This window comes from Myxocyprinus asiaticus, chromosome 25 (genome assembly GCF_019703515.2).
Source record: "Myxocyprinus asiaticus isolate MX2 ecotype Aquarium Trade chromosome 25, UBuf_Myxa_2, whole genome shotgun sequence".
Lineage (NCBI taxonomy): Eukaryota > Metazoa > Chordata > Actinopteri > Cypriniformes > Catostomidae > Myxocyprinus > Myxocyprinus asiaticus.
Genome location: NC_059368.1, coordinates 6,575,853 through 6,592,958, shown reverse-complemented (window position 1 = coordinate 6,592,958; position 17,106 = coordinate 6,575,853). Strand labels below are relative to the sequence as shown.

The window sequence follows — 17,106 nt, the reverse complement described above, 5'->3', positions numbered from 1 at the left end:
CTGACCTGTCTGGGCCCTTCTGTCCAAATTGTCAGATGACATTAGAAGCCAGAAAGAGGGCAGTTATGATGCTCCATGGCTTAGGGCATGCAGAACACATAAGGGTACTGTTATGGCCAGTTGTTTGTACATGACAGCTTGCTTCCAGACCTATAGATAATAATTATTTTTCAATCTGCTTCTACAAAGCAATGGGGATGGGGAAAATACAGCACTGAATTAAGATCCAGGTTTAGTTTAAGGCATATTCCATGTAAATTTTACCTTGATGTCTATGGGCTGCATTTTTGGCATGCTGTTGATTCCCAAAGACCATCATTTCGAGTTTGTAAAAAATGAAAAGAAATCTTGTTTACAGTAACTTACACTGGGGGCCAAAAGTTTAGAATAATGTACAGATTTTGCTGTTTCGGAAGGAAATTGGTACTTTAATTCACCAAAGTGGCATTCAACTGATCACAAATTATAGTCAGACATTACTGATGTAAAAAAACAGCACCATCATTATTTGAAAAAAAGTCATTTTTGATCAAATCTAGACAGGCTCCATTTCCAGCAGCCATCACTCCAACAACTTATCCTTGTGTAATCATGCTAAATTGCTAATTTGGTACTAGAGAATCACTTGCCATTATATCAAAAACAGTTGAAGGTTATTTGGTTCGTTAAATGAAGCTTAACATTGTCTTTGTGTTTGTTTTTGAGTTGCCACAGTATGCAATAGACTGGCATGTCGTAAGGTCAATATTAGATCAAAAATGGTAAAAAAGAAACAGCTTTCTCTAGAAACTCATCAGTCAATCATTGTTTTGAGGAATGAAGGCTTTACAATGCTTGAAATTGCCAAAAAACTAAAGATTTCATACAAAGGTGTACACTACAGTGTCAACTTAAGTTCGGAATGGCGTTACATGTCTTTCCGCTGTGTCTAGCTGTTTTAATTTAAACATAACAACACATCCTGTGAGAATGGCCCCCCAAAACTATACCAAGCAAAAGTAACCGGGTTTACTTTTTAGCTACCCTGCTGAAAAAAAAAAAAAAAGAAGAAGAATAATATATATATATATATATATATATATATATATATATATATATATATAAAATAATAATAATTTCTAATGGTTTCCATTACAAATACCATTACAAACCATCAACTGATAACTATTAAACCCACAAACAAATTAGGGATGTGGACGAGTAGTCGAATATTCGTTCTGCAATAATGATTCGAAAAGTAAAAATACTATTCGAATTTCACAAAGTTTTGCTTTGCTGGTCATATATACAGTGAGAAGCATGTTAAATCCTGAACACACAAACTAAAACTGGCAGTTATAACAGAATGCACTGGGTGGCGCTGTTGAGTGTGGACACAAGTTAATCACATTTGATGAGCAAACCGTTCTGTCCGTACGTTTAGATGGACACCAAAAAAGCGGGTTGTTGTAAGAATGTGGCTTACTGTGAGAAATCCTGTTTAAATGTACTGGATAAGCGGTGTACACTTTACTCCCGTATATGTGCAGCTCGTCAGAAAGCAGCGTCCCCGTAACAACCTAATCCCCGCGACGCTTCTGTGAACAACAAACATGGCATCTGAAAGTCTTTGCTGGCGGAGGGACATTCCATCAATTAAACTGGTATGTATAAATGAGTATAGTTTACTGAGCATGTGGATATGCTTGTTTTTCTCAACAAAAACATGAGATACAATATAAACCTAACTATTATATGTCAAGTGTTTATAGTCGTCCTGTAAGTTTACTGTGTCAGTCTACTTCATTAGCGGTTTCTTTTTCTTCACTTTGCGTGAGCTTAAATGCTTTCATTCTATACTTTTTTGTTTTCACGCATTGCTTGTTTAAATATTTAAAAAAAACAAAAAAAAAAACAGGACACAATATAAGCTTGTTTTGGATATAATTAGAAGCTTTGTGTGTGTGTGTGTTTTGGGTCATAGTCCATTAGGATTTAATGGTTTGTATTAGTTTCCATTACAGAAATGGGTCCCATTTTAATTTAGGTGTCTTTAACTACTATGTATTATAACATTAAAATACATGCAATACAATTATTGTGTTACTACATGTTGCTCTGCAAAATTTATACAATATTCACATTTGCTGCTACTGTGGTTGAGGTACAGGTAGGTTTAGAAGTAGGGGTTAGGGTTAGGTTAAGGATTGGGGTAGGGTTAGGGTTAAGCTGCCTTTTCACTGCATCCAACAAATGACAGACTGGAAGTCAATAATTTCCAATGAAGAGTTGCACGGGGGCTGTGTGAGGTTCCGACGGTCTCCGGATGCAACATTTTCAGATTTGATTTGAGCCTCAGCTGCGTTAAAATACCTTAGACCTTATGCGACCGCCAGACGGGCTGTGTCACTTCCATAGTGATGTATTCAAGCAAAACTATCAGCGCAAAATGAGAAATATCAATATATTTTGTCCTAAACTTTTTTCTAAACATCTGCTACTTCTGTATTTTGGACAATTAATAATGTAGAAGTCAGAAATGATTGTTTATGTTGCATATATCACAAAAAGCTTTTGGAATTACAGTAAATGTGTGATTAAATATGTACGTGTCATTTATTTCTGCACATGCAAAACCTACATATTTAAAATCACATCTATGAATTTCTGATTCATATTTGCTGAATTAGGTTTGTTGTTGCTGTTAATTATAATTGTCATGGGAGATCAAGGCAGGACCCAAACGCAGGGAGGCAAGGATATGGGCTTTATTTACAATAACAAAAAGTACAAACCAAAACACCAACGAGGAGGAAAATCAGAAACAGAATGATAAACTTGAAAAACTCAAATAAACCGGAAACCGACCGAAGTAACAGGAACCAACCGACTGGAGACAAACATTTAACAGCAAGAACAACAATCGATTCGACACAGGACTTAACACGAGGGGAGCTTAAGAAGAGAAGGGTTGATAGGGAACAGGTGCCACCGATGATTATTATTTGGAGAACGAGCTGTTGTCCAGGTAACGGAGCTGGTGTTCTCCACGTGGCACCTGCAAAACTCAAGAGGGAGAGAGAGACAAAACCAACACAGGAAAACACTCAGACAAGACAAACTGACAGTCAGAGGAGGCACAGTCAGTCCAGACTGTGACAATCATAATATTAACTATAAAAACAGTAATAATGATAAATAATACTGTTAATAATAAATACTGAGTGAATATGAATCCTGAATTTTACTGAATTAATTTATCTGCTCAACAAAATCACACACAGTAATGTCATTCTGAGGCAAACCTTTAGTAGCTTCTCCTTCAATTAACAATCCATTGCGAGCAAAATAACAATTCATGATGACTAGTGATCGACCGATATGGGTTTTTTAATGGCCGATGCTGGTATCCAGAGAGCAGGGTGGCCGATAGGCTGATTCAGTGCCGATATATCACACAATTTAATAAAGTAAATAACATAAAAATAAAATTGCTAAAAAATGAATAAACTCTTATTTAGCACTATATTTACTCAATTTCACACAAAATTTTAACTTTGTAAAAAAATAATCAAAAAAATTATATTGTATTTTAAATGGTAGACAGCAGTTTCTTCTCATTTCTGTTTAGTCATCAAATTTTTGTAATTTATTTGCACATGAAGAAATTGTTAATATATTAGGAAGAAGGAAATAATAGTACACACAGCAGTCCAGCAACCATGTCCACGTTAGCAATCGCATTTACTCAAAAAAATACAGAATCAAACCAATTGCACATACAGTGCATAGTGAATAAGACATTTACTTATAGCACACATGAAGTGCACTTACTTTTGAAGTTGCACTCACGTGCCTGTGCGGATCCAGCGCAAGCAGCAATCTCCTGACATTTTAAACGGTCTGGATCGCCTGCTTGGATTGTCACAGACTGACCATCATGATTTGTGAATCAGAGGAACTTTTGAACCTGATCCTGAAGTTTTGATTCTGGCACGCTTCAGAGGAAGATATAGATGAGCACTCGACGGGAAGAAACCGCTGGATTTTCGTGAGGTTCATAAATTACATCTTTTTAAATGAGATATCTGCATATTTGCAGATGGTATATAATAGAAGTTTTATTGATATTTGCCTTTTATCATTAGAAAAGTTACAGGGAACTATTGAGGAGAGACTGTTAGAATACGTGCTTCAGAGGAAGATTTATGAGCTTTCCACAGGATGCTGGATCTGCTGAAGTTGTGTGAGGTTGGTTTATTACATCTGTTTAAACGACGTATGCGCATATTTGCAGATGGTATATGATATTAGTTTTATTGATATTTGCCTTTTTCTCATTAGACAAGACAGTTAAAAGTTACAGGGAACTGTTGAGAAGAGAGACGGAGAATGAAACAGGCAATCACATTAACATTATGAGCTCAAATGCATCTGCCGCGGCTCTGATATGCGGACCATTTAAATTGACTCTGTGTTGCACACCAGTCTATTACTGTAGTAACATGATGGCACATAACAACAAAACGAACCGTGACTGGTCGTTTACGTGTCTCAGTCGCTTCACATGCAAGCAGGTGATTCTCAGCGCCCTTAAGAAACAAATCGGCCAAAGGGGAAAATTCATCAGCCAATGGCGATCATTTAAAAATTCTGAATATCGGCCGATTTATCGGCCTTGGCGATATATCGGTCGACCACTAATCACAACTGCCACTAGAGAAATACGACAGTCGCATGCGAATGTCGGAGACAGTAAAAAGGGGGCTTTAGAGGTAAGGCTAACAGTCTAACTAAAGATATAATTAAAATGCAGGTCCTTTAAATGCAACAACACATATGCACATTACAAGCAGTGTTGGGGGTAAGGCGATAAAAGTAATGCGTCTTATGTAATCAGATTACTTTTTTGAGAAACAAGTAACGCAATATTTTTTACTTTAGACCATAACACTGGAGTTACTTTTTAAATAAAGTAACATGTTGCTTTTGTACACCTCTACTGTCCCTATATTACGAGAAATCAGGAGTAAAATTGTGCAAACTTCGGGAGGAGACGTAGTGCATGATGGGCATTGTATTTCTATAGAGTGTGAGGCCAAAAAGTATTTAGCAGAGACGTGTCACTTCTATTTAAAAGAATGGGAGAAATTGGAACGACCAACCAAGAAGCTCTAGCTTCTTGATAAGTTGATAATTGTAAATTTTTATTGCACATGCCTGCTAGGTTAACATTGTAAATGCAATAAATATATTTTCCATTCGTTTTTTGTACAAAATATGTGTCGAGTCAAAATTATTTTTTGTGGAAATCAACATCATGCCACAGATGCCATCCAAAGATTCGCTTTTCTATACTCAAGGTATTTTGGAAAACCATGAAATGCTTACGATTGAACAAATGCCAAAAGCTTCCAGATCAAACCAGCTAATTTCAAATGTTTCTGATCTGCCGCTGTTGGCCAGAAATGGGGCGGCTGGGATTTTAAATTTTACATCATGGCTTTTTTGTGTGTGTTTACATTTTCAACATCAATAAATGGACTTTCGTCTTTCTGAAGTCACATCAGAATCCCCAGGCTTTGTTTGTCAAGTCACTTTTATCATCACAAATCAAACTGGGGTTTATTACTTGCTGTGACAGAGTTTAGAACGCCCAGCAAACGCATGCAAAAATGTCTTCACTCCAGGGAAACGGCAATAAACCCACAAAGTGCCTAAATCAAGGCATGATTTGGAAATGTAAAGTACACTCTCCGTTCATCAATAGCCAACCACAGAGGGTAAAACATGATGTCAAACTGTTCTTTGCAAAGATGACATGCTGGTAAAATAAGTGGTGAATTAGGTCTTCTATCACTCGCAACAAAGGGCCATGCATTATAGAAAACACATGACATGGATTTGAATAATTCTTTGCAGGGTGAAGTAAGACCACAAAAAGGACAACATATGGTCTGACGCATGAGAAACAACTATTAGGAATAGACTTCAATCTTTCTTCTCTTATATACAGAGGACCGAATACTGAGGGTTTAATAGAGTGCAAGCTTTGCAGATTTAGAAGGTTTAAAGGAAGAAAACAAACATGTATCGAACAGGAAATTAATTTTACTGCATCCACCACTCCATGCTAGCAAACAGGGTCAAGGTTTGGCTATTTATGTTTGGTTAGGTTTGTTAGACCCTGCTGATAGACACCACTATGCAGGTAACAAGAATAAAAAAAACATCAATGTCATCTCCATTGATGGCAATTTAAAATTAAGCATGTATTCTGATTATTTTTTATGTAAACAATAATATTACTGTATATATTACAGATTTTTCAACAGTCACCAATTATGGATGTCACAAAGAAATAGTTCACCCAGAAATAAAAATTGTGTCATTATTTACTCACCCTCATATTGTTCCAAACCCATATGACTCTCATGGAAGTGAATGGTGACTGAGACAAACATACTGTCTTACATCTCCTGTTGTGTTCCATGGAAGAAAGAAAGCTATACAGGTTTCCCCCAAAAATGAAGATTCTGTCATTATTTACTAGAGGTCAAATGACTATATATATATATATATATATATCTTGGATGCAACAATGTATCTGCCGCCAAATTTTATCTGCAAATTATTGCCCAAATTAAAACCATTGGCGTATCGGTTATCAGCATAAAAACGGCATTATGAAAAACTGATGGTTTATTTATAATGAATTATCAACACACTTTGTAAAAACTCAGTGAAATAATAATAGGCCAAAAAAAAAAAAAAAAAAAAAAAAAATTTAATCGTTGCCACTCCTTAAAACATTTAATATTTAATTTATATTCTTTCTCGTCCCAACATTAATGAGGTCAACCGGTGTTACAGACACGACAGTTGTGAAAGCGGCACTTGCCTATACAAATCACTTTGACTTCTGAGACATCTGTATGGTATACATTAACGCCTGTTTTACACTGCACGCCGAAGCAGAACAAAACATTGTGTATTTTCTTCAGCGTTCATGTTAACAAATGAGTGTATTTACATTGGAAACAGAAGCAGCGCGTAAGTGCAAGACAGAAGGAGCGCAGAAGCAAAACCTTTGAGCTGGTCTGCACTCCGCCCATGACGGTCCATGAGAAGAAGAGGTACTTGACAAGCAGATCGAAAAAAGAACACTGATTTCTCTAAAAGCAGCAGAAGTGATGAAGAGTTTGTTGTTGAGTTTGTTGAAAATTTTGAGATGCAAACTATTTCAGTTCACCTGCTGGACAAGTTGACACGTAGTATTATCATGTGTACACAGTCAGAGGGGGAATTAGAAAGAATCGAGTGTAAAAAATCATATTAACAGTTAAAACATGTTATCATTTGAAATAGAGTGATTATATGCCACTGCCACACATGTATGTTAAGTACATTTATTTATTCACTGCGTAATGCACACATATAATGACTGTTGTAACAGATGTTGTCAATTTGAACTATACTGATTGTATCTTATTCCATGTGTATCTAAATTTGCTAAAACATGTTATTAACTAAACGCATTTAAATGGCCAAAGAGTCTATACAATTCAAGAAATACAACACTTTACCCAAATCATCTTCAGTCTGACCCATTATTAGATACTAGCCAACGACAGCTGCTAACGACTATAACATCTGCACAGGAATAACGATTTTGAGGAGACAATACCACGTTTTTGATATACAAAGGCATTTTGACATACAGTACACTGCAAGTCACAGCATTCATTTTATTAAAATTTGCCGAATAAAAACACTTAAGATCCGTACAGTTGTTTATTACAAAAGGTGATACAAGGGCAAATATTCTGCAATATATGTTATATTAGAGATAGGATTATTAGAGATATAATCTTACTCGTGTAAGATTAAATGCATAGGTAAAAAATACAGCAATATATGAAGACAATCCAGGTAAGATCAGAGAGCTTTTTAAAGGGGATGCAAGGCAGTGATGCAGCAATATCATTTACATGTTAAGAGAACCCATAGGATATAAAACTTTTTCTGTTTTTAAGGCATTTCCTGCAAACGAAACACTCATCCTCACTGCTTCAGCGTTTAATGTCGGTGGTCAAAACAGCTTTCTGTGCCTTAGCACCACCTGTTCTGCTGGCTTTGGGAACTGCAGCAGCTCCTGACAGCTCAAATTTTATTGGTCAGGGCGTTTCTTCGCCAGGCGAAGACATTTGCTTTCGACACACTCACCGTAAAAAAAAGCTTCGCTTTGTCGGCCCGTGATTCAGTGTGAACGTTCGTTCCAGGTGTGAAGGGCTTGTTAGGAATCCATTGCTACCGTAAAAACGTTTAATCGCGGCGAGAAATCACATCGAAAGTTCGCGTTTGGTGTGAAAAACACTTTAAACAAACTAAATAAAACTACCCTATAATATACTATTAAATAGAGAGCAGGTCTAAAGGGTTAGCAATACACATAGGCTAGAGCACTTCAATACAAGTGTTTTTCAATACAAGACTAAGGTAAGTTCTGAATTTACGACCACATGTGCTGTCGCATGCATTTGTTTACCACAGGTGTTAGCACAGAGCTATGTAGCCTATTACTCTCAACTTTTTAAAGTATAAAGGTTAATTAACAAAGGAAAAAACGTGGGATGCTGTACCTGGCTGCTGGTGAAGATGGTGAGTTAACATATTGGAAATGTTTTGACTGTTGTTTGAACAAAGATACAGTATATCGCTATTCAATGGTTGTGCATAATTACTTATTTCTGACTATATTATTAACTATATTATTAAGTGTGACCTTGCCAAATCGAGTGATCAAACCATCTTCCCTTGTATAAAGCAACATTCAGGCTCATCATCCTCCCCGCCTTCCACTCATTGTGTTGGCTGTCACTTCATGAAATAATTCTACAAGACTGCATAGATTACACCAGCATCACGTAAATATGATTTCATGACGATCGCGTTTTAACAATAGCTCAGTCCTGATAACCATTTTATAACTTTATTTTCTGTGTAGAGCGCAGTAGTTTCAGCAGCTGAAATGCTGCTGGTGTAAAACCACATGCGCTGTTTGCAGCGAAATTGTCGCGACGCAGTGCTTCGGTTCGGCTCGCGTACTGCTTCGGTGTGCAGTGTAGAACAGGTGTAAGGCTGCACAATTGATTGAGTTAAAGGGATAGTTCACCAAAAATGAAAATTCTCTCATCTTTTACTCATGCCATCCCAGATGTGTATGACTTACTTTCTTCTTCAGAACACAAATGAAGATTTTTAGAAGAATATCTAAACTCCTTATTATGCAAGTGAATGGTGACCAGAACTCACAAGATCCAAAAATGACATAAAGGAGGCATAAAAGTAATCCATATGACTCTAGTGGCTAAATCCATACCTTCTGAAGGGATATGATGGGTGTGGGTGAGAAACAGATATTTTAAGTCCTTTTTACTATCAATCTCCACCTTTGACCAGCCCCAACCAGTAGGTGACTGATTGTGAAAGTGAAAGTGTGGATTTAAAGTTAAAAAAGGAATTAAATATTGATCTGTTTCTCACCCACACCTATCATATTGCATCAGATGATATGGATTAAACCACTGGAGTCTTATAGATAACTTTTATACTGCCTTCTGTGTTCTGGTCATCATTCACTTGCATTGTGAGGACCAACAGAGCTGAACTTTTCTTTTAGAAATCTTTGTGTTCTGCTGAAAAAAGAAAGTCATACACATCTGGGATGGCATTAGGGTGAGTAATTGATGAGAGAATTTTCATTTTAGGGTGAACTATCCCTTTAAGATTAAAATCTTAATATGGTCTTGCATGATTATTAAACCTTATAAGCCAGCATTTTAAAATGTAGTATGCATTTCAGTACCTCAGTCAGCGCTTCAGTCAGTGCTGTGTGAGCAAGCGGCGCCCTCTACCGGTCTGGACTGCAATATTCATTATCCATTACACCCCAAAAGAATTTAAAAGGGTGTTTTGTTCCTTTGGTTAAAATGTTTTATTTTTCCATGATGTGGTTGACATTTCCATGAAACTGCCCAACATATGCATAATATGAATTTGTACTCTTATATCCTATACAGTACAAACATGTAAAATGTGAGTTCTGTTGTTTTGAACTGCAAAAACAAAAGTGCAAAAAGGTTTTAGAAGAACTAAATAACCTTTTTTGACATCAATCATCATGCTATGATATTTAGTTATTTTTTTAGTCTTTCTTAACATTTAATCTTCTTTCATTGTGGCTGGCTCTCATTTGTTTTGGCCTGTCATGTATTCAATTCCAATCAATGTTCAATGGGAATTTTTAAAGCATAATTCCTGAGCAAAACAGTGATCTGATGACAAAATAAGGTAAGTGGCAAAACATTGCTATCAGTATTTAGTTTTTTGTTAAAATCAGTATGGGTCAAAACATTTCATATCGGTGCATTCCTAATATATATTTGATGCTGAGTCTTTGATATTTAATCTGCGCTGATAGTTGCTTATAGAACTATAAACAACAATTGTTTGCAGATAGTCACAGATATTTCAAAATAAGAGTCCCAGATGTATTTAAGGCTTTTTTACAGTTAAAAATGCCATGTTATGTCCCAATTATTATTTCTCTGGTTATTGAGATTTTGTTTGCACAAGAAACTGTATCTTTGGACTCTTGTAGCCTCTATGCCTGGACCGCCCCGTCCGTCACAGTAAGGAAAGACTTAGAACATTTAACACACATTATAATGTATATTGAAGTAGAATACCAACATATCGATTAAAAACTTTAAAAACTATAATCGGTTATCAGCCTTCTATAACACCTTAGTTATCGTTATCAACAAAATTCAAGTCGACCTCATAATTTAAACACCCTCATGACATCCTTACCCCATATGTGATTATTTTTTTCAGTGGAACACAAAAGTTCATATTTTTATTCTCTTAAAAACTTTTACAATGACAGTTCAAAGTTCTCGGTGGCTGTCAAGTTTCAAAAAGGGTTAAAAACAACATGAAAAAATGTATAATATTTAAATTCATGTGCCATATACCAAGTGCTTTATGTGAGGAACAGACTGAAAGCTGAAGCTGTTGGTCATTATCTTCACGTCTAAGCTCGAGTCTAGCCCATGTCTGCGTCCAGATACAAAAATGGCTTTTATGATTGTTTAATGTGTTTTTTCTGAAGTTGACAGCACCTGGTCACAGCAAACTTTTGTTGTATTGCAAGAGCTGCGTAACTGTTCTTCGAAAATTTCTACTTTGGTGTTCCACAGAAAGAATAACAGCATACAGGTTTGGAATATTACAAGGGTAAGTAAATAATTACAGAATTTTTGAGTGAACTACTTCTTTAACAGCATGAAACAAACTTCTATTTTTCCTGTGTCTCTTGCCAGGAATTCTAATAATACAGCTAAAAAGGTGTTCCAAACTGAGTTCCCATGAAGGACACATTACAGCATCCAGATCGCTAAATTGCAGGGCTGCATACTCCAGCCAGGCAACTGCCATTGAGATCAACGGGAATGCTAATAGATAGTTCTCTCCATGTGTTATACTGTAGACCTTCTTGATGCAAGCTACACAAAAGCACATACACTTCTATATAACTTTTAACTCGCCTTCAAGAGGAATATCTCTCACCTGAATGAATTTAAATGCGTTTAAGCTGGCTTACATTTTATAAAATACCCAGGCTTGTCAAACAGCTTACACTAAAAGGACATCTAGAAATGTTGCACATATACAGATTTAGAAAAATAAAAGTTTCACATTGGGATGCAAAATCTCTGTAGAGGCTTTGTTGAGAGTGAATTCCTCAAAGGCATTTAATTAACATGGAGACAGGCTCAACGCTGATAGATGACATAAATGCACAGTTTTGGCAAAGCTTCAGGATGAAAGGGATTTTTTTATGGGGTTTGATAGTGAAAAGTCCAACAAAAAAAAACACCAACATACTATTTGGCATTGTCATACATGCGTTGTCATAGCTCATTGAATGAAACCTTTCTTAATCAGTACTGTGGTAGTATCAGTTGGTAGTTCAATGGTACTTTAATATATGCCATAGTACAGAATGTTTTACATGGTATTTATATACTGTAGAAAAAAAAGAAGATTTTTTTTTTTTTAAATAAATAAAACAGTAATACCATGGAACTATTTTTGTCAGTGAAACACTACTGATATACTGTGTGCTACAATGATGTCAACAGTCAATACTGGACACTATATACATACAGTAGATACAGATACTATAGAGTGCAACGTGGCCACCCATTTTTTTAAGTTCCAGACCTATTTTTTTCCCATTGTTCGTAGGGATTTCATAAAATCCTTCATGAAAGAGTTCTAAGCCATGAACCTAACCAACCAGTTCTGCAATGAATTACAAATTCTGATTTTAAGCAAAAAATTTAAATCTTTGAAAATCAGACAAAAAGACGAAGATACAAGTCTGTGTACTTAACATCTTTCATGAGGGAATAAACTACAAACCTATAAAGCATTTCGAATGACAATCAAATAAATAAATAAAAACTGTTGTTGATTATTAGTATAGAAAAAATATATCTTAATTCTATTGCTAAATATTCAGATACAATGTATGGAAATATTTACGTAGTTTGAGATTTGCGTTATGGGAGTAGGAGGTCGCTGCAGAGCTCTTTTGGCGAACTTTGTTTGCCACGGTTCTCTGATTGCTGAATCGTTTCGCTTCAGGAATCACGGGTATTGTAATGTAGATAATTCGTTTTCTCGTTTTTGTCTTCAAAATGGAATAACCAATAAACCAACCGTTTACTTGTTTTTCATCTAAAAAGAAATTAGCAAAATTAAGAAAACACTTTATTTTTCATTTTTTCGTTTCATATAAGAAACAGAAAAACAGAAATTCAGCTCGATTTCATTCAAGCTCTTAAAATAAGTGTACAATCTTATTATTTAATTTGCACAAGTGGATGACGTGACACCCATTTCTACCGATTGGTTAAACCTGCAATGTCATCTGTCCTTCCTCATTCCTTATCTTCAGAATAAAAGCTTTTTCACATGGGACATGGCGAGCGCTAAATCACCGCAAGTTTATCGCATAGCCTACATTGAGGACAGCTTTTAATGAGGTGCTCTCGTTGCAGTTTCAGGTGCGAATGTTGCCAATGCTACAGTCAGAAAGGACTTTATTTTGCCCGACATGTCTATCTGTATATCTTTTTTAAAGTGAAATATAGGTGGGGGAATAAATTTGTGTCCATATACAGTAGGCTATGTGCTAAACAGAACAGAATGAACCTTACATTTTTAATGGCTACAAATAGTTTTCATTAAATTTTTTAGGATACAACAACTAACCATGAACTGACTGAATAAACTGAAACACTTATCTATTATGCAGTTGTCTCTCTTTAAAATCTGGACTATATTATCTGCATACAGACGAGATGTTACTTTTACTAAATGCGTTCAACCATTATGCAATTAAATATTACTTATGGACAGCGAATGTTTAAAACTTAATGGGAATTAAGTAAAATAATTGTTGTACATGATTAAGGCTCTTCTAGCCACAATTTGATAATGGTTTTTAATATTATTACTCCATAATAATAGCCGATCTTATTAATATTAGGCCTATACTCCATGTGAGTGCCTTGGATTTTTGGTTAAAAGGAGCGTGATTCTCAAAGACGAGGTTGGATTAATGGGCAGCATTTTAAAACTTTTGGTGTATTACATTGACCTTTTTGATAAATAAATCATATGATCAATTACTCAGATGATCAAAAAATTTATTACAATAGGGATTCATGCTTTGATTGTGAGGGGGCTGTTTTCAGGATCAAATAGTTTTTTAAATAAACCAAGCAAAATGCAACTGTATGTCAGCAAAAGTAAATCAGGATCAGTGCGTGTTTGGTTGCATTTTATTTCATCAATTTGATGGAATGATGAGCGGGCTTCGGGTATGCAGTAAGTAAAGAACTGCTCGCTGCTCACACTCTGACAATGAACTTGAAACTTGCCGAATAAAGACTGGAAAACAAAACCTGTAACTACAAATGAAAAAAAAAAAATTGAAAGAGAGAATAAAATAAATAATAATACAGTACACAAACAATGAGGGCTGAGCCCCTATACCCTCAAAAACCCATGGTTCTTTTGTGTCATTTATACTCCTCAAAACCATGACGATGTCCTGTGAGGCTTATTCACATCCAATGAACATTTATGTTTCCCCTTATGTCTCCACTGCAATTATTGGCTTGATTTAATTATCATTAATAATAACAACAACAATAATAATGACCAGATAACAAAGTCTACTTAGTTACAATTAGGTCTGTGCACAGCATCCCAATTCACAATTTTCCTTTTAAAAATAAAAAAGCACTGCCCCATCCCGCGATGACAAAAAGCGAGTTGGTGAGTTCAATGGTTGTCGTATCCAGGTGTCCATTGCTGGATGAGATTGCATTAAATATGCAGTAGTCAAAAGTTTTTCTAAGAAATATAAATGTTCTTCATTAAAATGATTGGAATCTATTGGCAAAACAATCGAAAAACTTTAACTCTGGTGAACTCTTATTCTATAGACAGGGTTGAGGAAAACGGATGATGGTGCACGTTGACCAATCAGTGGAAACAGGAGTGTCAGGCCCGCCCATATGTGCAAAACAAAAAATCAAGTTATAATCTTGGTTTATATGCACAAATGATTTTGTTTTTTTTGGGCTATTTCTTTTTAAATTGAAAAACAAGCAGATACAACATAAATTGTTGTGATGTGATAAAAAGAGATAACCAAAATGTAGTAATATAGAAGTAATAATGCAGACTGATGGCTTCAGTAGAACCATTTTGCCATGACTGATATATTCACAATAAAGTATAGCCTCTTATACATTAATGCTTAAATATACACTATATGGGTGAAAGTATGTGGACACCCCATACTAATTATCTGGTTTGGCTTAATGTTAATGCAACAACATCCAATGACATTCTAGTGATTTGTGTGCTTCCAACTTAGTGGCAACAGTTTAGGGAAGGCCCTTTTCTGATCCAGCATCACAAAGCATCACAATGTCATTATTTACCAGTAGCTCCTATATTATACTTGTTTAGCTAACATTTTGACTGCTTACACTGTATTTAGGTAGTTCAAAAATCATGTGTCCATGATCTTTAAAAAAAAAAAAAATTTACAGATTTTAGGTTGAAATGTATAAGGAAAGTATATATCTTAGGTCCTGTAACTGCTCACCATTTCTCTCAAGTTTTTCACCATTGGTCCTGTGGTGTGACAAATGAATTTTTAAAGGGCAAGAAATTCCATGTAGTCTCTCAATTATTAATTAATATTATAAAATAATCAATAGTTTTAGATGGAGTATATCATTTCACACCACATGACATGTCCCCCATATACTTATCAGCACAGCACATCACTGCTATGCAAGGATCTGTATTGGAATGATGAATACAAAAATATCTCTGACTATGAAGTATAAAACTAGTTAAATTAACCTTTTCAGTTGAGCACTCCAAGTGCATAAATGCGATTGAATGGCACACTTTCTTTGTAACAAGTTACCTGCCTGATTAAACTGCACAATGGTGCACATGTCAGCATCAATGCTCGATGAATTAAAGCCCCTGATTGTGATTAGGTAACGTTATATTGAGTGCTCTGATGGGCTTAAGAGACAGAGGAAGGACATGACTATTTCAGATCGCATCAACATGGATGAAGGCACTCGACTGCTGGAAAAAAATCCACTGTGACTCATAGCCGCGGGGAACTAACCTTCCTCAGCTTCTCAATCTGCTTGTTACGCACAGCTGTGTTGTCAATGGCCAGCACATCCACTGACTCTTCCTTCTCCAGGCGGTACTTGTTGACCCCCACAATGACCTCAGAGCCTATATCAAGAGAGAGAGAGAGAGAGAGAGAGAGAGAGAGAGAGAGACCATACGAGAGGGCATCAGTGGGTGGGAAAGACCTCAACCAAAATAATGAAACAGATGAACATGAAAATTAATGATCTGAACCAGTCCAATAATAGCCTGCTTGGCTCTGGAATAAACCATCTAAGCTTCTCAGCTCTCTTTACATGACCCTTGGAGGTCCAGATCAGGGGGTAGAGCTTTAATTGGCCACTTTCTCCTCATTCTGATACAAAAATAATCAGGCAAATGGAATGAAAGTATCCTAGCAAATGTTCAATGGAATGATCAAAGCCCACTTGAACAGCACAGGAGTAGAGTACAGCTTCATTAAAGTGCAATTAGAAATGCATTTTTCCCAAAATATCTCCATGGATATCATGGAAGCAGTTTCATTTGACTTTTGACTATTGAAATAAAGTCTGGTCTACATTGCAGCTTGTTCTAGCTAAGAACCACTTAGACAGAACGAGACTGTCTGTCTGACGTGGAGAGCGACCAATGACAGTTCAACAAGTGATGTTTGGGGGTGAGTAAATACGAAATCGATAATACCCTATTGAGAGCATTCGCAGTGTCTTGTGTGTCATTTTTGCACCACTAGAATCAACAAATGGTATTGAAAAAGTAATGACCATTCTCCAACAGGTTTCCCTAAACACTACCACTTTCTGTCATTGTTTGGAAAACAGCCAATGATCACCCCAAACTCACGCCAAATCATTAATAACCGGACAGCATACACAGTAATGTAAACCCCTTAAATGGTGTTCTAAGAAAACTATAACAAGCCTAGATTTTTGCCTGTTTTACCCCGATTTGCCTTTGCGAGTAAATGGCTTCATCAGCATTTCCTAAATTTTGTTCAATGTATGATTTAATGTTGCATAGAGCGCTTTTACCTGCCTGATCTGACACCAAAATGCGCAATAAGCCAACGTGTGTGGTCATGTAAACAGCTTAAATGGAATTAATTCTCAAGTTGATTTCACGTTGCATGTTAAAACTCCTTAACCGGCGTACTTACCGGCTTATCCAATGTGTGCAAGTGTTGTGCTCATGCCTGTTTAGCTTTTGATGTCCAAGGGAGGGAATATTCTAATGATTTAAAATCTCATGTAAACACTGTTTTCTTGTATTGTCAGATTTTTTGGTATAAGCTGATTTTTGTTAGGTGTCAGCGTA

General features: G+C 36.0%; 1 protein-coding gene across 3 annotated transcripts in view; it reads right to left on the bottom strand.

Annotated features, from left to right (window-relative positions):
* The window catches only part of LOC127415647 (methylmalonyl-CoA mutase, mitochondrial-like), a 50,729-nt gene that overhangs the window by 18,558 nt on the left and 15,065 nt on the right, over positions 1–17,106 (bottom strand). For all 3 annotated transcript variants that reach the window (XM_051654446.1, XM_051654447.1, XM_051654445.1), the window contains exon 8: positions 15,782–15,897. In XM_051654446.1, coding sequence (XP_051510406.1) covers positions 15,782–15,897 — 116 coding nt within the window. The remainder of the gene's footprint in view (positions 1–15,781; positions 15,898–17,106) is intronic.